This window comes from Rhinoderma darwinii, chromosome 5 (assembly GCF_050947455.1).
Source record: "Rhinoderma darwinii isolate aRhiDar2 chromosome 5, aRhiDar2.hap1, whole genome shotgun sequence".
Taxonomy (NCBI): Eukaryota; Metazoa; Chordata; class Amphibia; order Anura; family Rhinodermatidae; genus Rhinoderma; species Rhinoderma darwinii.
The window spans coordinates 14462253-14485969 of NC_134691.1; the positions used below are offsets into that span (position 1 = coordinate 14462253).

The 23717-nt window shown below is 33.7% G+C and overlaps 1 protein-coding gene across 1 annotated transcript in view; it reads left to right on the forward strand.

Annotated features, from left to right (window-relative positions):
• Positions 1–14551, forward strand: part of TMEM71 (transmembrane protein 71) — a 68922-nt gene extending 54371 nt beyond the window's left edge. The window contains exons 10-11 of the mRNA XM_075827960.1: positions 13468–13552; positions 14436–14551. Of these exons, the coding sequence (XP_075684075.1) occupies positions 13468–13552; positions 14436–14463 (113 nt within the window). The 3' untranslated portion in view covers positions 14464–14551. The remainder of the gene's footprint in view (positions 1–13467; positions 13553–14435) is intronic.
• Positions 14552–23717: the final 9166 nt, after the last annotated feature.

The window sequence follows — 23717 nt, forward strand, 5'->3', positions numbered from 1 at the left end:
GTACTAGTATTATACTGTTTTATACTTATGTTATACAGTACTAGTATTATACTGTTTTATACTTATGTTATACAGTACTTGTATTATACTGTTTTATACTTATGTTATACAGTACTAGTATTATACTGTTTTATACTTATGTTATACAGTACTAGTATTATACTGTTTTATACTTATGTTATACAGTACTAGTATTATACTGTTTTATACTTATGTTATACAGTACTAGTATTATACTGTTTTATACTTATGTTATACAGTACTTGTATTATACTGTTTTATACTTATGTTATACAGTACTAGTATTATACTGTTTTATACTTATTTTATACAGTACTTGTTTTATACTGTTTTATACTTATGTTATACAGTACTTGTATTATACTGTTTTATACTTATGTTATACAGTACTAGTATTATACTGTTTTATACTTATGTTATACAGTACTTGTATTATACTGTTTTATACTTATGTTATACAGTACTTGTTTTATACTGTTTTATACTTATGTTATACAGTACTTGTATTATACTGTTTTATACTTATGTTATACAGTACTTGTATTATACTGTTTTATACTTATGTTATACAGTACTAGTATTATGCTGTTTTATACTTATGTTATACAGTACTAGTATTATGCTGTTTTATACTTATGTTATACAGTACTAGTATTATGCTGTTTTATACTTATGTTATACAGTACTTGTTTTATACTGTTTTATACTTATGTTATACAGTACTAGTATTATGCTGTTTTATACTTATGTTATACAGTACTAGTATTATACTGTTTTATACTTATGTTATACAGTACTAGTATTATACTGTTTTATACTTATGTTATACAGTACTTGTATTATACTGTTTTATACTTATGTTATACAGTACTAGTATTATACTGTTTTATACTTATTTTATACAGTACTTGTTTTATACTGTTTTATACTTATGTTATACAGTACTTGTATTATACTGTTTTATACTTATGTTATACAGTACTAGTATTATACTGTTTTATACTTATGTTATACAGTACTTGTTTTATACTGTTTTATACTTATGTTATACAGTACTTGTATTATACTGTTTTATACTTATGTTATACAGTACTTGTATTATACTGTTTTATACTTATGTTATACAGTACTAGTATTATACTGTTTTATACTTATGTTATACAGTACTAGTATTATACTGTTTTATACTTATGTTATACAGTACTAGTATTATACTGTTTTATACTTATGTTATACAGTACTAGTATTATACTGTTTTATACTTATGTTATACAGTACTAGTATTATACTGTTTTATACTTATGTTATACAGTACTTGTATTATACTGTTTTATACTTATGTTATACAGTACTAGTATTATACTGTTTTATACTTATTTTATACAGTACTTGTTTTATACTGTTTTATACTTATGTTATACAGTACTTGTATTATACTGTTTTATACTTATGTTATACAGTACTAGTATTATACTGTTTTATACTTATGTTATACAGTACTTGTTTTATACTGTTTTATACTTATGTTATACAGTACTTGTATTATACTGTTTTATACTTATGTTATACAGTACTTGTATTATACTGTTTTATACTTATGTTATACAGTACTTGTTTTATACTGTTTTATACTTATGTTATACAGTACTTGTATTATACTGTTTTATACTTATGTTATACAGTACTAGTATTATACTGTTTTATACTTATGTTATACAGTACTTGTATTATACTGTTTTATACTTATGTTATACAGTACTAGTTTTATACTGTTTTATACTTATGTTATACAGTACTTGTATTATACTGTTTTATACTTATGTTATACAGTACTTGTATTATACTGTTTTATACTTATGTTATACAGTACTTGTTTTATACTGTTTTATACTTATGTTATACAGTACTTGTTTTATGCTGTTTTATACTTATGTTATACAGTACTTGTATTATACTGTTTTATACTTATGTTATACAGTACTAGTATTATGCTGTTTTATACTTATGTTATACAGTACTAGTATTATGCTGTTTTATACTTATGTTATACAGTACTTGTTTTATACTGTTTTATACTTATGTTATACAGTACTAGTATTATGCTGTTTTATACTTATGTTATACAGTACTAGTATTATACTGTTTTATACTTATGTTATACAGTACTAGTATTATACTGTTTTATACTTATGTTATACAGTACTTGTATTATACTGTTTTATACTTATGTTATACAGTACTAGTATTATACTGTTTTATACTCATTTTATACAGTACTTGTTTTATACTGTTTTATACTTATGTTATACAGTACTTGTATTATACTGTTTTATACTTATTTTATACAGTACTAGTATTATACTGTTTTATACTTATGTTATACAGTACTGGTTTTATACTGTTTTATACTTATGTTATACAGTACTTGTATTATACTGTTTTATACTTATGTTATACAGTACTTGTATTATACTGTTTTATACTTATGTTATACAGTACTTGTATTATACTGTTTTATACTTATGTTATACAGTACTTGTTTTATACTGTTTTATACTTATGTTATACAGTACTTGTATTATACTGTTTTATACTTATGTTATACAGTACTAGTATTATACTGTTTTATACTTATGTTATACAGTACTTGTATTATACTGTTTTATACTTATGTTATACAGTACTTGTTTTATACTGTTTTATACTTATGTTATACAGTACTTGTATTATACTGTTTTATACTTATGTTATACAGTACTTGTATCATGCTGTTTTATACTTATGTTATACAGTACTTGTTTTATACTGTTTTATACTTATGTTATACAGTACTTGTATCATGCTGTTTTATACTTATGTTATACAGTACTTGTATTATACTGTTTTATACTTATGTTATACAGTACTAGTATCATGCTGTTTTATACTTATGTTATACAGTACTAGTATTATGCTGTTTTATACTTATGTTATACAGTACTAGTATTATGCTGTTTTATACTTATGTTATACAGTACTTGTTTTATACTGTTTTATACTTATGTTATACAGTACTAGTATTATGCTGTTTTATACTTATGTTATACAGTACTTGTTTTATACTGTTTTATACTTATGTTATACAGTACTAGTATTATGCTGTTTTATACTTATGTTATACAGTACTAGTATTATACTGTTTTATACTTATGTTATACAGTACTAGTATTATACTGTTTTATACTTATGTTATACAGTACTTGTATTATACTGTTTTATACTTATGTTATACAGTACTAGTATTATACTGTTTTATACTTATTTTATACAGTACTTGTTTTATACTGTTTTATACTTATGTTATACAGTACTTGTATTATACTGTTTTATACTTATGTTATACAGTACTAGTATTATACTGTTTTATACTTATGTTATACAGTACTTGTTTTATACTGTTTTATACTTATGTTATACAGTACTTGTATTATACTGTTTTATACTTATGTTATACAGTACTTGTATTATACTGTTTTATACTTATGTTATACAGTACTAGTGTTATACTGTTTTATACTTATGTTATACAGTACTAGTATTATACTGTTTTATACTTATGTTATACAGTACTAGTATTATACTGTTTTATACTTATGTTATACAGTACTAGTATTATACTGTTTTATACTTATGTTATACAGTACTTGTATTATACTGTTTTATACTTATGTTATACAGTACTAGTATTATACTGTTTTATACTTATTTTATACAGTACTTGTTTTATACTGTTTTATACTTATGTTATACAGTACTTGTATTATACTGTTTTATACTTATGTTATACAGTACTTGTATTATACTGTTTTATACTTATGTTATACAGTACTTGTTTTATACTGTTTTATACTTATGTTATACAGTACTTGTATTATACTGTTTTATACTTATGTTATACAGTACTAGTATTATACTGTTTTATACTTATGTTATACAGTACTTGTATTATACTGTTTTATACTTATGTTATACAGTACTTGTTTTATACTGTTTTATACTTATGTTATACAGTACTTGTATTATACTGTTTTATACTTATGTTATACAGTACTTGTATTATACTGTTTTATACTTATGTTATACAGTACTTGTTTTATACTGTTTTATACTTATGTTATACAGTACTTGTATTATACTGTTTTATACTTATGTTATACAGTACTTGTATTATGCTGTTTTATACTTATGTTATACAGTACTTGTTTTATACTGTTTTATACTTATGTTATACAGTACTTGTATTATGCTGTTTTATACTTATGTTATACAGTACTTGTATTATGCTGTTTTATACTTATGTTATACAGTACTAGTATTATGCTGTTTTATACTTATGTTATACAGTACTAGTATTATGCTGTTTTATACTTATGTTATACAGTACTAGTATTATGCTGTTTTATACTTATGTTATACAGTACTTGTTTTATACTGTTTTATACTTATGTTATACAGTACTAGTATTATACTGTTTTATACTTATGTTATACAGTACTTGTATTATACTGTTTTATACTTATGTTATACAGTACTAGTATTATACTGTTTTATACTTATTTTATACAGTACTTGTTTTATACTGTTTTATACTTATGTTATACAGTACTTGTATTATACTGTTTTATACTTATGTTATACAGTACTAGTATTATACTGTTTTATACTTATGTTATACAGTACTTGTTTTATACTGTTTTATACTTATGTTATACAGTACTTGTATTATACTGTTTTATACTTATGTTATACAGTACTTGTATTATACTGTTTTATACTTATGTTATACAGTACTTGTATTATACTGTTTTATACTTATGTTATACAGTACTTGTTTTATACTGTTTTATACTTATGTTATACAGTACTTGTATTATACTGTTTTATACTTATGTTATACAGTACTAGTATTATACTGTTTTATACTTATGTTATACAGTACTTGTATTATACTGTTTTATACTTATGTTATACAGTACTTGTTTTATACTGTTTTATACTTATGTTATACAGTACTTGTATTATACTGTTTTATACTTATGTTATACAGTACTTGTATCATACTGTTTTATACTTATGTTATACAGTACTTGTTTTATACTGTTTTATACTTATGTTATACAGTACTTGTATCATACTGTTTTATACTTATGTTATACAGTACTTGTATTATACTGTTTTATACTTATGTTATACAGTACTAGTATCATGCTGTTTTATACTTATGTTATACAGTACTAGTATTATGCTGTTTTATACTTATGTTATACAGTACTAGTATCATGCTGTTTTATACTTATGTTATACAGTACTTGTTTTATACTGTTTTATACTTATGTTATACAGTACTAGTATTATGCTGTTTTATACTTATGTTATACAGTACTAGTATTATACTGTTTTATACTTATGTTATACAGTACTAGTATTATACTGTTTTATACTTATGTTATACAGTACTAGTATTATACTGTTTTATACTTATGTTATACAGTACTTGTATTATACTGTTTTATACTTATGTTATACAGTACTTGTATTATACTGTTTTATACTTATGTTATACAGTACTAGTATTATACTGTTTTATACTTATGTTATACAGTACTTGTATTATACTGTTTTATACTTATGTTATACAGTACTAGTATTATACTGTTTTATACTTATGTTATACAGTACTTGTATTATACTGTTTTATACTTATGTTATACAGTACTAGTATTATACTGTTTTATACTTATGTTATACAGTACTTGTATTATACTGTTTTATACTTATGTTATACAGTACTTGTTTTATACTGTTTTATACTTATGTTATACAGTACTTGTATTATACTGTTTTATACTTATGTTATACAGTACTTGTATTATACTGTTTTATACTTATGTTATACAGTACTAGTATTATGCTGTTTTATACTTATGTTATACAGTACTAGTATTATGCTGTTTTATACTTATGTTATACAGTACTTGTTTTATGCTGTTTTATACTTATGTTATACAGTACTAGTATTATACTGTTTTATACTTATGTTATACAGTACTAGTATTATGCTGTTTTATACTTATGTTATACAGTACTTGTTTTATACTGTTTTATACTTATGTTATACAGTACTAGTATTATGCTGTTTTATACTTATGTTATACAGTACTAGTATTATACTGTTTTATACTTATGTTATACAGTACTTGTTTTATACTGTTTTATACTTATGTTATACAGTACTTGTATTATACTGTTTTATACTTATGTTATACAGTACTTGTATTATGCTGTTTTATACTTATGTTATACAGTACTAGTATTATACTGTTTTATACTTATGTTATACAGTACTAGTATTATGCTGTTTTATACTTATGTTATACAGTACTAGTATTATGCTGTTTTATACTTATGTTATACAGTACTTGTTTTATACTGTTTTATACTTATGTTATACAGTACTTGTATTATACTGTTTTATACTTATGTTATACAGTACTTGTATTATACTGTTTTATACTTATGTTATACAGTACTTGTTTTATGCTGTTTTATACTTATGTTATACAGTACTTGTATTATACTGTTTTATACTTATGTTATACAGTACTTGTATTATGCTGTTTTATACTTATGTTATACAGTACTAGTATTATGCTGTTTTATACTTATGTTATACAGTACTAGTATTATGCTGTTTTATACTTATGTTATACAGTACTAGTATTATGCTGTTTTATACTTATGTTATACAGTACTTGTTTTATACTGTTTTATACTTATGTTATACAGTACTAGTATTATGCTGTTTTATACTTATGTTATACAGTACTAGTATTATACTGTTTTATACTTATGTTATACAGTACTAGTATTATACTGTTTTATACTTATGTTATACAGTACTTGTATTATACTGTTTTATACTTATGTTATACAGTACTAGTATTATACTGTTTTATACTTATGTTATACAGTACTAGTATTATACTGTTTTATACTTATGTTATACAGTACTTGTATTATACTGTTTTATACTTATGTTATACAGTACTAGTATTATACTGTTTTATACTTATGTTATACAGTACTTGTATTATACTGTTTTATACTTATGTTATACAGTACTAGTATTATACTGTTTTATACTTATGTTATACAGTACTAGTATTATGCTGTTTTATACTTATGTTATACAGTACTAGTATTATACTGTTTTATACTTATGTTATACAGTACTAGTATTATACTGTTTTATACTTATGTTATACAGTACTTGTATTATACTGTTTTATACTTATGTTATACAGTACTTGTTTTATACTGTTTTATACTTATGTTATACAGTACTTGTATTATACTGTTTTATACTTATGTTATACAGTACTTGTATTATACTGTTTTATACTTATGTTATACAGTACTTGTTTTATGCTGTTTTATACTTATGTTATACAGTACTTGTATTATACTGTTTTATACTTATGTTATACAGTACTTGTATTATGCTGTTTTATACTTATGTTATACAGTACTAGTATTATGCTGTTTTATACTTATGTTATACAGTACTAGTATTATGCTGTTTTATACTTATGTTATACAGTACTAGTATTAGGGCGGGTTCACACATGGCGGAATTTCACTTAAATTCCGCTGCGGACACTCCGCAGCGTTAATCCGCAGCGGAGCCGTTTCTCCATTGACTTTCACTTTAATTTAGCAGTGTTCGTTTACACGATGCGTACAATTCCGCTGCGGAGCATAGGCTGCGGAGCGGAATTTGGTGTCCGCAGCATGCTCTGTCTGTTGCGGAGCAGTGGCGGACTCATGGCGGAATTTCTCCATTGACTTCAATGGAGATTCAAAGTTCCGCAATGAAGTCCGCAGCTGTCATGCACATGTCATGTGTGCTGCGGATGCGTCTTGCTTTTTTTACTTGACATTTCTTCATTCTGGCTGGACCTATGTATTTCTAGGTCTACAGCCAGACTGAGGAAGTCAATGGGGCTCCCGTAATGACGGGAGCGTTGCTAGGAGACGTCTGTAAATAGTCACTGTCCAGGGTGCTGAAAGAGTTAAGCGATCGGCAGTAACTGTTTCTGCACCCGGGACAGTGACTACCGATCCCAATATACATGTATCTGTAAAAAAAAATGAAGTTCGTACTTACCGAGAACTCCCTGTTTCTGTCTCCAGTCCGGCCTCCCAGGATGACGTTTCAGTGTAAGTGACGGCTGCAGCCAATCACAGGCCAAGCACAGGCTGCAGCGGTCACATGGACTGGCGCGTCATCCAGGGAGGTCGGGCTGGATGGCGAAAGAGGGACGCGTCACCAAGACAACGGCCGGTAAGTATGAAATTCGTTTACTTTCACTAGGGAAATTGCTGTCCCTTCTCTCTATCCTGCACTGATAGGGAGAAGGGAAGCACTTTTCCCGCAGTCCGCAGCAGCTAGTCCGCATCAATTTTCTGCACATTTTGTGCAGATCCGCAGCCGTAATCCGCAACCCGGATTAGGTGCGGCATTGATGCGGACAGTTGCGGAGGAATTCCGCCATGTGTGGTCATGCCCTTATGCTGTTTTATACTTATGTTATACAGTACTTGTTTTATGCTGTTTTATACTTATGTTATACAGTACTTGTATTATACTGTTTTATACTTATGTTATACAGTACTTGTATTATGCTGTTTTATACTTATGTTATACAGTACTTGTTTTATACTGTTTTATACTTATGTTATACAGTACTTGTATTATGCTGTTTTATACTTATGTTATACAGTACTTGTATTATACTGTTTTATACTTATGTTATACAGTACTAGTATTATGCTGTTTTATACTTATGTTATACAGTACTAGTATTATGCTGTTTTATACTTATGTTATACAGTACTAGTATTATGCTGTTTTATACTTATGTTATACAGTACTTGTTTTATACTGTTTTATACTTATGTTATACAGTACTTGTATTATGCTGTTTTATACTTATGTTATACAGTACTTGTTTTATACTGTTTTATACTTATGTTATACAGTACTTGTATTATGCTGTTTTATACTTATGTTATACAGTACTTGTATTATACTGTTTTATACTTATGTTATACAGTACTAGTATTATGCTGTTTTATACTTATGTTATACAGTACTAGTATTATGCTGTTTTATACTTATGTTATACAGTACTAGTATTATGCTGTTTTATACTTATGTTATACAGTACTTGTTTTATACTGTTTTATACTTATGTTATACAGTACTAGTATTATGCTGTTTTATACTTATGTTATACAGTACTAGTATTATACTGTTTTATACTTATGTTATACAGTACTAGTATTATACTGTTTTATACTTATGTTATACAGTACTAGTATTATGCTGTTTTATACTTATGTTATACAGTACTTGTTTTATACTGTTTTATACTTATGTTATACAGTACTAGTATTATGCTGTTTTATACTTATGTTATACAGTACTAGTATTATACTGTTTTATACTTATGTTATACAGTACTTGTTTTATACTGTTTTATACTTATGTTATACAGTACTTGTATTATACTGTTTTATACTTATGTTATACAGTACTTGTATTATGCTGTTTTATACTTATGTTATACAGTACTAGTATTATACTGTTTTATACTTATGTTATACAGTACTAGTATTATGCTGTTTTATACTTATGTTATACAGTACTAGTATTATGCTGTTTTATACTTATGTTATACAGTACTTGTTTTATACTGTTTTATACTTATGTTATACAGTACTTGTATTATACTGTTTTATACTTATGTTATACAGTACTTGTATTATACTGTTTTATACTTATGTTATACAGTACTTGTTTTATGCTGTTTTATACTTATGTTATACAGTACTTGTATTATACTGTTTTATACTTATGTTATACAGTACTTGTATTATGCTGTTTTATACTTATGTTATACAGTACTAGTATTATGCTGTTTTATACTTATGTTATACAGTACTAGTATTATGCTGTTTTATACTTATGTTATACAGTACTAGTATTATGCTGTTTTATACTTATGTTATACAGTACTTGTTTTATACTGTTTTATACTTATGTTATACAGTACTAGTATTATGCTGTTTTATACTTATGTTATACAGTACTAGTATTATACTGTTTTATACTTATGTTATACAGTACTAGTATTATACTGTTTTATACTTATGTTATACAGTACTTGTATTATACTGTTTTATACTTATGTTATACAGTACTAGTATTATACTGTTTTATACTTATGTTATACAGTACTAGTATTATACTGTTTTATACTTATGTTATACAGTACTTGTATTATACTGTTTTATACTTATGTTATACAGTACTAGTATTATACTGTTTTATACTTATGTTATACAGTACTTGTATTATACTGTTTTATACTTATGTTATACAGTACTAGTATTATACTGTTTTATACTTATGTTATACAGTACTAGTATTATGCTGTTTTATACTTATGTTATACAGTACTAGTATTATACTGTTTTATACTTATGTTATACAGTACTAGTATTATACTGTTTTATACTTATGTTATACAGTACTTGTATTATACTGTTTTATACTTATGTTATACAGTACTTGTTTTATACTGTTTTATACTTATGTTATACAGTACTTGTATTATACTGTTTTATACTTATGTTATACAGTACTTGTATTATACTGTTTTATACTTATGTTATACAGTACTTGTTTTATGCTGTTTTATACTTATGTTATACAGTACTTGTATTATACTGTTTTATACTTATGTTATACAGTACTTGTATTATGCTGTTTTATACTTATGTTATACAGTACTAGTATTATGCTGTTTTATACTTATGTTATACAGTACTAGTATTATGCTGTTTTATACTTATGTTATACAGTACTAGTATTATGCTGTTTTATACTTATGTTATACAGTACTTGTTTTATGCTGTTTTATACTTATGTTATACAGTACTTGTATTATACTGTTTTATACTTATGTTATACAGTACTTGTATTATGCTGTTTTATACTTATGTTATACAGTACTTGTTTTATACTGTTTTATACTTATGTTATACAGTACTTGTATTATGCTGTTTTATACTTATGTTATACAGTACTTGTATTATACTGTTTTATACTTATGTTATACAGTACTAGTATTATGCTGTTTTATACTTATGTTATACAGTACTAGTATTATGCTGTTTTATACTTATGTTATACAGTACTAGTATTATGCTGTTTTATACTTATGTTATACAGTACTTGTTTTATACTGTTTTATACTTATGTTATACAGTACTAGTATTATGCTGTTTTATACTTATGTTATACAGTACTAGTATTATACTGTTTTATACTTATGTTATACAGTACTAGTATTATACTGTTTTATACTTATGTTATACAGTACTTGTATTATACTGTTTTATACTTATGTTATACAGTACTAGTATTATACTGTTTTATACTTATGTTATACAGTACTAGTATTATACTGTTTTATACTTATGTTATACAGTACTTGTATTATACTGTTTTATACTTATGTTATACAGTACTAGTATTATACTGTTTTATACTTATGTTATACAGTACTTGTATTATACTGTTTTATACTTATGTTATACAGTACTAGTATTATACTGTTTTATACTTATGTTATACAGTACTTGTATTATACTGTTTTATACTTATGTTATACAGTACTAGTATTATACTGTTTTATACTTATGTTATACAGTACTTGTATTATACTGTTTTATACTTATGTTATACAGTACTAGTATTATACTGTTTTATACTTATGTTATACAGTACTTGTATTATACTGTTTTATACTTATGTTATACAGTACTTGTTTTATGCTGTTTTATACTTATGTTATACAGTACTTGTATTATACTGTTTTATACTTATGTTATACAGTACTAGTATTATACTGTTTTATACTTATGTTATACAGTACTTGTATTATACTGTTTTATACTTATGTTATACAGTACTAGTATTATACTGTTTTATACTTATGTTATACAGTACTTGTTTTATGCTGTTTTATACTTATTTTATACAGTACTTGTTTTATACTGTTTTATACTTATGTTATACAGTACTAGTATTATGCTGTTTTATACTTATGTTATACAGTACTAGTATTATGCTGTTTTATACTTATGTTATACAGTACTTGTTTTATGCTGTTTTATACTTATGTTATACAGTACTAGTATTATACTGTTTTATACTTATGTTATACAGTACTAGTATTATGCTGTTTTATACTTATGTTATACAGTACTTGTTTTATACTGTTTTATACTTATGTTATACAGTACTAGTATTATGCTGTTTTATACTTACGTTATACAGTACTAGTATTATACTGTTTTATACTTATGTTATACAGTACTAGTATTATACTGTTTTATACTTACGTTATACAGTACTAGTATTATACTGTTTTATACTTATGTTATACAGTACTTGTATTATACTGTTTTATACTTACGTTATACAGTACTAGTATTATACTGTTTTATACTTATGTTATACAGTACTAGTATTATACTGTTTTATACTTACGTTATACAGTACTAGTATTATACTGTTTTATACTTATGTTATACAGTACTTGTATTATACTGTTTTATACTTACGTTATACAGTACTAGTATTATACTGTTTTATACTTATGTTATACAGTACTTGTATTATACTGTTTTATACTTACGTTATACAGTACTAGTATTATACTGTTTTATACTTATGTTATACAGTACTTATATTATACTGTTTTATACTTACGTTATACAGTACTAGTATTATACTGTTTTATACTTATGTTATACAGTACTTGTTTTATACTGTTTTATACTTACGTTATACAGTACTTGTATTATACTGTTTTATACTTATGTTATACAGTACTAGTATTATACTGTTTTATACTTACGTTATACAGTACTTGTATTATACTGTTTTATACTTATGTTATACAGTACTTGTTTTATACTGTTTTATACTTATGTTATACAGTACTTGTTTTATACTGTTTTATACTTATGTTATACAGTACTTGTATTATACTGTTTTATACTTATGTTATACAGTACTTGTATTATGCTGTTTTATACTTATGTTATACAGTACTAGTATTATACTGTTTTATACTTATGTTATACAGTACTAGTATTATGCTGTTTTATACTTATGTTATACAGTACTAGTATTATACTGTTTTATACTTATGTTATACAGTACTAGTATTATACTGTTTTATACTTATGTTATACAGTACTAGTATTATACTGTTTTATACTTATGTTATACAGTACTTGTATTATACTGTTTTATACTTTGTCCTCCAGATGACACCAGACAGAGGAGGATAACGCACCTCACCCTCGTCTTCATTCCTTTTTTGTTACTCTGCCTGATTTTTTGGTGGTTCAGGTATGTAAGTATTTGGTTGACCTCTCTCTCTCTCTCTCTCTCTCCCTCCCTCTCTACATATATGTCAGTATACCTATTACTAATGGAGACAAGGAGCCGTGGCCATTGGCCGATCACTAACAGGGCAGCAATTTTTCTTATTGCCTACCAGAGCTAATCATAGAGGTGCCAGGACCCCTTAATAGGGTATTCTCATTTTATAAAGTGATGGCATATCTCTAGGATATGCCATCACTTTATGATCAGTCGGGGTACGAACTCTCTGAGACCCCCACCTGAGAATGATGCAACTGGGACTGGTAACTAACATCCTCCTTATTATATCCAGATGGATTAACCAGTCTGTAGAAAGCATTAGGCTTGACTTCCCATACAGTCCCCAACATCTGTCATAAAAGAGTAAAAGGAATTAAATAGACAGGATTTTTACCAATGCAATAATGTATTGGATTTATTTTGCTGCGTTAAGCGGCACCTTAGGTGACTTTGCAGCTGCTTATCCCCTTAATATTAAAATAACATAAGTGTTTAGTCGTGCTGATTGACCATATAAATGGGGTTGTTCAAGATTTAAGAAACAGCGCCATTCCTGTCCATGGCTGTGTCTGGTAATGCAGGTCAGCCCCATGTAAGTAAATGCAAAACCAGATGCAGCCCCCACAACCTCTATATTAGGAGTGTGAGGGCTGTTGGCCGAACAATCTTATGTCTATCTCCAATGTCTAATGTGCTGTGGTAGGAGGTAGGACTATCCTTGTGGTAGGGGGTAGGGCTATCCTGACCTGGCCTCTCTCCTCTCATGGGCCCTATAGCAGCTGTATAGGTTGCCTCTATGGCATACACACCCTCGGTTTCTTATATGTACATTTTATTTTATCTATAGGCTACCTGACTACGATGCCATCCTGTGATCCGGACCCGGCCTGGAGTCGGCTTGGCGCTTCATTATAATATGATTATTACAGCGTTACTTATAATATTATAAGTATCGGACATCAATGATATTGTGTGTGTGTATATATATATATATAATCTATGATGCCTATTATACCAATTACTGGAAGCACTGGAATTGCTGGAGGTAGCAATGTACTGACAAACCCTCGGGTGCACATATATGTAGTTGTAATAGTTATAAATGCTTCTCCCATGTCCAATTAGGTCCAGACCCCACTCTTCTGGCTGGACATGGCTCTGGGCTTGGTGCAGGACTAGGGGCTTACATTGAAATGAACGGGCTGACGATTATTCCATTGAGTGTCCTGGTTAGTCTGGTTTTCTGTTGGGGAAACAATTACTAGTACTGCAGCAGGACCCCCACACTCAGCTGGTCTGAGAGGGACCTGTCATCCTAAGGGTATGTGCACACACACTAATTACGTCCGTAATTGACGGACGTATTTCGGCCGCAAGTAGTGGACCGAACTCAGTGCAGGGAGCTGGGCTCCTAGCATCATACTTATGTACGATGCTAGGAGTCCCTGCCTCGCTGCAGGACAACTGTCTCGTACTGAAAACATGATTACAGTACGGGACAGTTGTCCTGCAGCGAGGCAGGGACTCCTAGCATCGTACATAAGTATGATGCTAGGAGCCCGGCTCCTTGCACTGTGTTCGGTCCGGGACTTGCGGCCGAAATACGTCCGTCAATTACGGACGTAATTAGTGTGTGTGAACATACCCTAAGGCCTTATTCACATGAACGTGTAATACGTCTGGGTGACGGCCGGTAAAACAACGGCCGTCACACAGACTCATGTGATTCAAGGGGGTCATTCACGCGGCCGTTGTTTCAACGGACCGGGTGAAGGGTCCGTGAGAAAATAGGACATGTCCTATTTTTTGTGCTTCACGCATCCCTCCATAGTTTTTCACGTCCCCCCGTTTTTCACGTCCGAGATGCGCAGCGCTCGTGTGAATCTAGCCTAAAAGGTAGACAAGCCGTTTAGTGATAGAGACTTTTGATTACTACCTTTTATATTTCCTGAATTAAATTGAGGAGGAATAGGACCTCACGTAACCTATCAGATCATTGAAATGATAACAGCAGCACAGAGTATTTCAGGCAATGATTATTCTGATCTTGTAGAAGGCAATGGCATGTCCACTTCTGGCAGTACATTAGTGAGGACAGGGCTGCATGTGGCAGGACATTGTCAGAGATGAAGCGGTTGCGTCACGCTTTAAACTCAGTCCCTGTGAGGTGATGGCGCAGGAAGAGAACAACCAGGAGAACAGTGGGCTGCAGTGTGGGTGACAGACTAAGGCCTCATTTACACGAGCGTAATATACGCGCGTGCGACGCGCGTGCTTTTCACGCGTGTCGTACGCACCTATATTACTCTATGGGGCAGTGCAGACGATGCGTGAATTTTGCGCAGCGCGAGTGCGTTGCGTAAAACTCTCGACATGTTCTATAATCGTGCGTTTTTCGCGCATCACGCACCCATTGAAGTCAATGGGTGCGTGAAAACCACGAAGGTCGCACGGAAGCACTTCCATGCGAACTGCGTGATTCGCGCAAGAGCTGTCAAACCGAATGTAAACAGAAAAGCACCACGTGCTTTTCTGTTTACAAACATCCGAACGGAGTGTCTTAGACATGAGCGAACCGAACTTTACCGGGTTCGGCCGAACTCGTTTTGACCGAACCCGGCAGGAGACAGTCACTGTGCAGGGTGCTGAAAGAGTTAAACTGGTTCAGCACCCTGGACAGTGACTTCCGATTCCAATATACGTGAACGTGTAAAAAAAAAGTTCTGACTTACCGATAACTCCCGGCTTCTTCCTCCAGTCTGACCTCCCGGGATGACAATTCAGTCAAGTGACAGCTGCAGCCAATCACAAGCCAAGCACAGGCTGCAGCGGTCACATGGACTGCCGCGTCATCCAGGGAGGTGGGGCCAGATGTCAAGAGAGGCGCGTCACCAAGGACGCATCACCAAGGCAACGTCCGGGAAGTTCTCGGTAAGTACGAACCTCTTTTTTTTTAAACAGGTTACTCGATATGGTGATCGGAATTCACTGTCGAGGGTGCTGAAAGAGTTACTGCCGGTCAGTTAACTCTTTCAGCACCATGGACAGTGACTGACGTCGACTAGCCTCATCTCTATGATGGTGGCTGCGCGAAAATCACACAGCCGCGCATCATACACGGCTGACACACGGAGCTGTCAAGTGCCTTTTTTGCGCGCGCAAAACGCACACGCTCGTGTAAATGAGGCCTAAATGTGTTTATCTGTGTTGTGAAGTTAGTCTGGTGTGTGTGCTGTGTGTGAGGTGTGCTTGGACCGCACCGTTCTGGCACCTTGTGAATCAGGTTTATGGTCAAGGGGTGGGCCGCCGTGCTCAGCGCCACCGCCATGCCTTCACCTTCTACACCCTGGGTGTCTGCAGCAGCATGGGCTTTGTTGGAGTTTGATGCTGGTGCAGGTATTGGCGTGTGGTGCTGGTGTGTTGCGCCGCAACGCTGGTGTTCGTGGGCAAGTGGAAGTAGTTTTGGCGCCATGAATGTGGGAGGCACCTGGAGAACCTGTTGTTAGACTGTGGATTTATGAGGCCTGGGCTTGTCTATCGGGGGCATGATTAATTAACTGTAGGCCACAGATGGCTTGTACACGTGGTCAGGCTTCGGTGGCCTGCCGTGGTATGTCTATTGTGGGTGGGACGATGGGCTGGAGGCCAGGTGAGGTGACGCAGGGCTTAGGAGGAGGTTGTGGGCTAGAAGTAAGCAAGTCCTTTGAGGGAAGCAGTACGGCTGCTCTACCGGGTGGTCAGTAGTTTGCATCACAGAGCAGACCATGAGCTATTGGGAGACTATGAGAGTCTGGTGGCTGATAGCAGGCCGTGGAGGAGGGTGATTTGTCCAAGTTCCCTGTACACCACCGCTCAGGTGGCAACGGCTGTAGTACATTGTTGGCCAGGGTGCTGGCTCTGGGGAATCTGCTGGAGCTGTCCAGGAGTCGGAGCTAGTGGCCAAGTGAGCGGTAATGTGCTCAAACCCGGCGGAGACTGTAGTGGGGCCTAGTGAGGGGAGTAGGAGGATTCCTGTAGCCAGGGGACCGGAAGTCTTGTTGCACAGCCTTCTTTGATGACGATACGTCTCTTCGTCATGTGACCGATCCCGCTCTACTCCATGTACAAGCAGGAGAGCAGTAATACAGCGAGGTCGGTCATGTGACAAAGAGTCGTATCGTCATCACAGAAGACTGTGCAACTAGACTTCCGGTCCCCCGGCAGTGCTATAAAAATCTATGAAAATATCATAATCAGCGCGACGGGGGACCAGAATGTATATTAGCGAGTACTCACATCCTGCAGGAACTACACTGATAATAATTTTTCTTCCCCACATAACTGCTTTAAGAGAAGACCACCTTGATCCTGTGTCAGGGTCTGGAGGTCTTGTGGTGGAAGTGCATGAGAGGAGTGATCGGTGGAGGAACGTAGGACGACCGTGCCCTTAATATACTTTACCCTTGAGAGTCAGGTAGCGGTACAAAGAGGACCCTGAGCAGTTGGAAGAAGGTGTAACCCTTGAGAATCAGGAGACCGTGACGGGAAAACTACCCCTTGTAGACTGGAACCCTTATAAAACAGGGACAGTGCCAGAGGGAGAGACAGGGCTCTAGAAGACAGGATCGGGAAGTATAAAGAGATAGCGCCCTAAAAACTGGAGCGGGGAGTGAGACAGACACCTGAATCAGAAAGGCAGGAAATCTATGAGACGTGAGACTGTGTAAAGTAACATAGTCTGTCTGGTCTACCGGAGACAAGTAGAGACCGGTAGGGGAGATATTCCCGGTTGGTTGTGTTTCCAATGATTAGGTATTTATTAACCTTCAAGGAATTGTGGCACTTTATGTGTTGTAACCTCCACAACTATGTGCCTCTTCTGAGAGTTGTTTGTGTGAATGAGTGGACTGCCCGGAGGTCTAACAATGGCCAGTATGGTGTCATTTAGTTATGATAGTAGTAGTAGTAGTAGTAGTAGTAGTAGTAGTAGTAGTAGTACTATGTGTGACAGTCGTGTGTTTGATATGTAAGGACGTATGTGTGTTGGGTTCCAGAAGCGCCCTTCATAGTGACCAGCAACAGCGCCACCTGGAGGGAACTACAACCACGAAGCTCATTGTGCCCTTTGCAAAGTGAACTGTAACCACTACGCCTTTTGTGCCTCTGTATATACACTCAAGTTCAGTAAAGCTGTTGAACTGTTACGGTTTGCGTTCCATTCATCTATCTTCGGTAACACCCGTTACAGACCAAAAAGATGGGGAATAAAAGTATCATATGGAATGTATCTTTATCTCTTGTCTTGCTGCTCTCTCTTAATATATTCTGCAGGTGTTAGTTCAGGTTGCTTAGCAACCACTTGTCTTCCTGTTGGGTGACCATCATTTGACTTCACGTAGCTCCGTGTCCTGAAGTGGTCCGGGAAGTTGTTTGCTTTGCAATGCACTGCCTCTCCATTCTACACAGACTTGTTTCAGGTCCCTCCCATTTAGGTAACCAGGAACATGAGACTGCAAAATCCTTAACAGGACCCTCCAATGTCATTTATAGCACTAGAGTCCAGCGACGCACATTAAAGGGACAGGTCCCATCAGGTCCGACTTCCTCACCCATCAAGGACCGCTGCATATTTATATATGGGGGCAGAAACACTAGCGGTGACCACAGGCTACCAATGGGAGGATGTTCTCTGCCTAAATTCCCTAATAGTATTATTATTCACAGGCATGACGTACTGGTATATACAGATATATAGGCACTGGTATATACAGATATATAGGCACTGGTATATACAGATATATAGGCACTGGTATATACAGATATATAGGCACTGGTATATACAGATATATAGGCACTGGTATATACAGATATATAGGGATGTACCAGTACTCTATAGTTAAAAGAAAAACCATGCAAAGCAAAAGCCCCCCCCCCCCAATTTTTTTTTATATTTTTAAAATAAAATGAATGTTTCCAAAAAAATACAATAAACAAATTTTTTATGCACTTTATTAAATAAATATCACAACACAGTAAATACCCGACACATCCAGCATCCCCGGAACTGTCATAACCCGTACCCTCCAGCCAACATAATGTTTTTGGTGATTGGTGAATGGCCTAAAAAATGTATTGCACTTTTTTTTGCATTTCTACCGGAATAAAAGATAATACATAGTGGAGTCACATTATTATGATCACCTCCAACTTTTGACGTCGGCAGCGCGTAGTCCATGAAAGAAGTAAGGGTATGTTCACACGCAAACTCAAAAACGTCTGAAAATACGGAGCTGTTTTCAAGCAAAAGCAGCTCCTGATTTTCAGACATTTTTGTAGCAACTTGCGTTTTTCGCGGCGTATTTTCCGGACGTTTTTGGAGCTGTTTTTCAATGGAGTCAATGAAAAACTCCTCCAAAAACGTCCCAAGAAAGGACCTGCACTTCATTTGATGCAGCGTTTTTTTACGTGCCGTATTTTGAAAACGACACGTACAATTACGCCTCGTGGGAACAGAACATCGTAAAACCCATTGCAAGCAGTGGGCAGATGTTTGGAGGCGTAATGGAGCCGTTTTTTTCAGGCGTAATTCGAGGCGTAATCGGCCCGAATTACGTCTGAAAACACATTGTGTGAACATACCCTAATGTGTGGTGGCCTTGGTGGGTATATAAGGTGTGTGATAGACTCTCTGATCACTTGTCACTCGTTGTTGTCATGGGTAAAAGGGGCCATTTATCAGAGTTGCAAAAAGGGCTGATTATCGGCTTTCGGGCCACGGGTGTCGGTATTTCTCATACAGCGCAGTTTGTGAACTGTTCGCGTGCTGCTGTGGTGACCGTGTATCGTGAGTGGACAAATGGCAGCCATTGGGAATAACTGACTTGGAAACTGCGGAGCACCACGTGCCGGTGATGTGAGACGTGAACGTCGGCTATGAAGGAGCGCGAGGGCCGGACGACACGCTACAGTGGAGCAGCTCACCATGAAAACCAACCTGGGGGCGACCAGACGTTACATAGTACATATAGTTACATAGTTAGTACGGCTGAAAAAAGACACGTGTCCATCAAGTTCAACCAAGGGACGGGAAAAGGGAAGGAAAAATTTCTACACATAGGAGCTAATATTTTTTTTGTTCTAGGAAATTATCTAACCCTTTTTTAAAGCCATCTCCTGTCCCTGCTGTGACGGCTCCTGCGGTGACTATTCCATAAATTCACAGTTCTCACGGTAAAGAAGCCTTGTCGCCTCTGCAGCTTGAACCTTTTTTTCTCCAGACGGAGGGAGTGCCCCCTTGTTTTTTGAGGGGGTTTTACAAGGAACAGGATTTCACCATATTTTTTGTATGTGCCATTAATATATTTATATTATTAATCATGTCCCCCCTTAGTCGTATGATTTACAAGTACACCCAGATCCTTCTCAACAATTGACTCCCCCAGTGTAGCTCCCCCTAGGACATATGATGCCTGCAGATTATTACACCCAGATCCTTCTCAACAAGTGAATCCGCCAGTGTAGCGCCCCCTAGGACATATGATGCATGCAGGTTGTTGGTACCCAGATGCATAACTTTACATTTATCTACATTAAACTTCATCTGCCAAGTGGACGCCCAAACACTTAGTTTGTTTAAATCTGCCTGCAATTCATGAACATCTTCCATAGTCTGAACTATATTGCATAGCTTGGTGTCATCTGCAAAAATAGAAATAGTGCTATTAATACCATCTTCTATATCATTAATAAATAAGTTGAATAATAGTGGTCCCAGCACTGAACCCTGGGGTCACCACTTATAACCGGTGACCATTCAGAGAAGGAATCATTGACCACAACCCTCTGGATACGGTCCTTGAGCCAATTCTCAATCCAATTACAAACTATACTTTCTAAACCTATAGTCGTTAATTTACCCATTAGGCGTCTATGGGGGACAGTGTCAAATGCCTTTGCAAAGTCCAAAAACACTAAATCCACAGCGGCCCCTCTGTCTAGACTTCTGCTTACCTCTTCATAAAAACAGATTAGGTTAGTTTGACAACTTCTGTCCTTAGTAAAACCGTGCTGGCTGTCACTTATAATACTATTTATTGTCACATAATTCTGTATATAGTCCCTCAATAGCCCCTCAAACATTTTCCCCACGATGGATGTTAAGCTTACTGGTCTATAATTACCCGGGGAAGACCTAGAGCCCTTTTTGAAAATAGGCACCACATTTGCCCTGCGCCAGTCCCTTGGCACTATACCTGTCACTAGAGATTCTCTGAATATTATGAAAAGGGGGACAGAAATAACTGAACTAAGCTCTTTAAGAACTCTAGGGTGTAACCCATCTGGTCCCGGAGCCTTGTGCACATTTATTTTATTTAATTTAGCTTGGACCATCTCTACATTCATCCAATTCAGTATATCAACTGATATATTAACAGCACTGGCACCGGCTACATCAGCTGCTCTTTCTTCTGTTGTATATACAGAGCTAAAGAACCCATTTAGTAACTCTGCCTTCTCTTGATCCCCTGTGATCAACTCCCCATTACCATTATCTAGGGGTCCTACATGTTCAGACCTGGGCTTTTTTGCATTTATATGCTTGAAGAATTTTTTAGGATTTGTTTTACTATCCTTGGCCACCTGCCTTTCATTTTGTATTTTTGCTAATTTTATTACATTTTTACAGATTTTATTAAGCTCTTTATATTTTACAAAGGCTACAGCTGTACCCTCAGATTTGTATTTTTTAAATGCCCTTTTTTTGTCATGTATTGCCCCTTTCACAGAAGGTGTAAGCCATGTGGGGTTTAATTTGAGTCGTTTATACTTGTTACCTGTAGGAATAAATTTTGCACTATAATAACTCAAAGTAGATTTGAAAATCTCCCATTTATCATTTGTTCCATTATTTGACATTAGTTCTTCCCAGTCTATAGCCTGAATTGCCGCCCTCATCCTGGGGAAATTGGCTTTCTTAAAATTAAATGTTTTTGCCCTCCCAGCCTGCGTTTGTTTTTTACTGTATAGGTAAAATGTAACTATATTATGATCACTGTTACCGAGGTTTTCACGAACATTGACATTCCCAACAAGATCTGCATTATTAGAAATGACCTGATCCAACAGAGCTTCACCTCTAGTCGGGTCTTCCACAAACTGGCCCATAAAATTTTCCTGCAACAGGTTGAGGAAATGTCTCCCCTTTGCAGTTGAAGCTGAACCATGACACCAATGAATATCCCGGAAATTAAAATCTCCCATTATCACTACAGTACCCGCCTGTGCAGCCCGCTCCATCTGTTTATATAGCTGAACTTCCATCTCCTCAGTTATATTGGGGGGTCTATAGATTACACCAAAAGTAATTTTTTCAGTGTTTACCTCCCTTTCTAGTTCCACCCACAAGGTTTCAACCTCCTCACAGTATTCACCCACTATTGTCTCTTTCACACTCGCCTTCATATCACTTCTCACATACAGACATACACCACCACCTTTCCTATTTGCCCTGTCTTTCCGAAAAACGTGTCTAAAACAACAGTTCAGCGAATCCTGCTGTGTATGGGGCTCCGGAGCAGACGGAGGGTCACTGCTCCTATGTAACAAAGCTGCAGCGGAAACAAAGGCTTCAATTTACACGGCAGTATCGGAATTGGACCACCGATGATTGGTAAAGGGTTGTCTTCTCCAAGGAGTCACGTTTTCTGCTTCATGGAACATTCCTAGCCGTAGTGTCCCCATAACATTCCTAGCCGTAGTGTCGCCATAACATTCCTAGCCGTAGTGTCCCCATAACATTCCTAGCTGTAGTGTCCCCATAACATTCCTAGCTGTAGTGTCCTCATAACATTCCTAGCTGTAGTGTCCCCATAACATTCCTAGCCGTAGTGTCCCCATAACATTCCTAGCCGTAGCGTCCCCATAACATTCCTAGCCGTAGCGTCCCCATAACATTCCTAGCCGTAGTGTCACCATAACATTCCTAGCCGTAGTGTCCCCATAACATTCCTAGCCGTAGTGTCCCCATAACATTCCTAGCTGTAGTGTCCCCATAACATTCCTAGCTGTAGTGTCCCCATAACATTCCTAGCCGTAGTGTCCCCATAACATTCCTAGCCGTAGTGTCCTCATAACATTCCTAGCCGTAGTG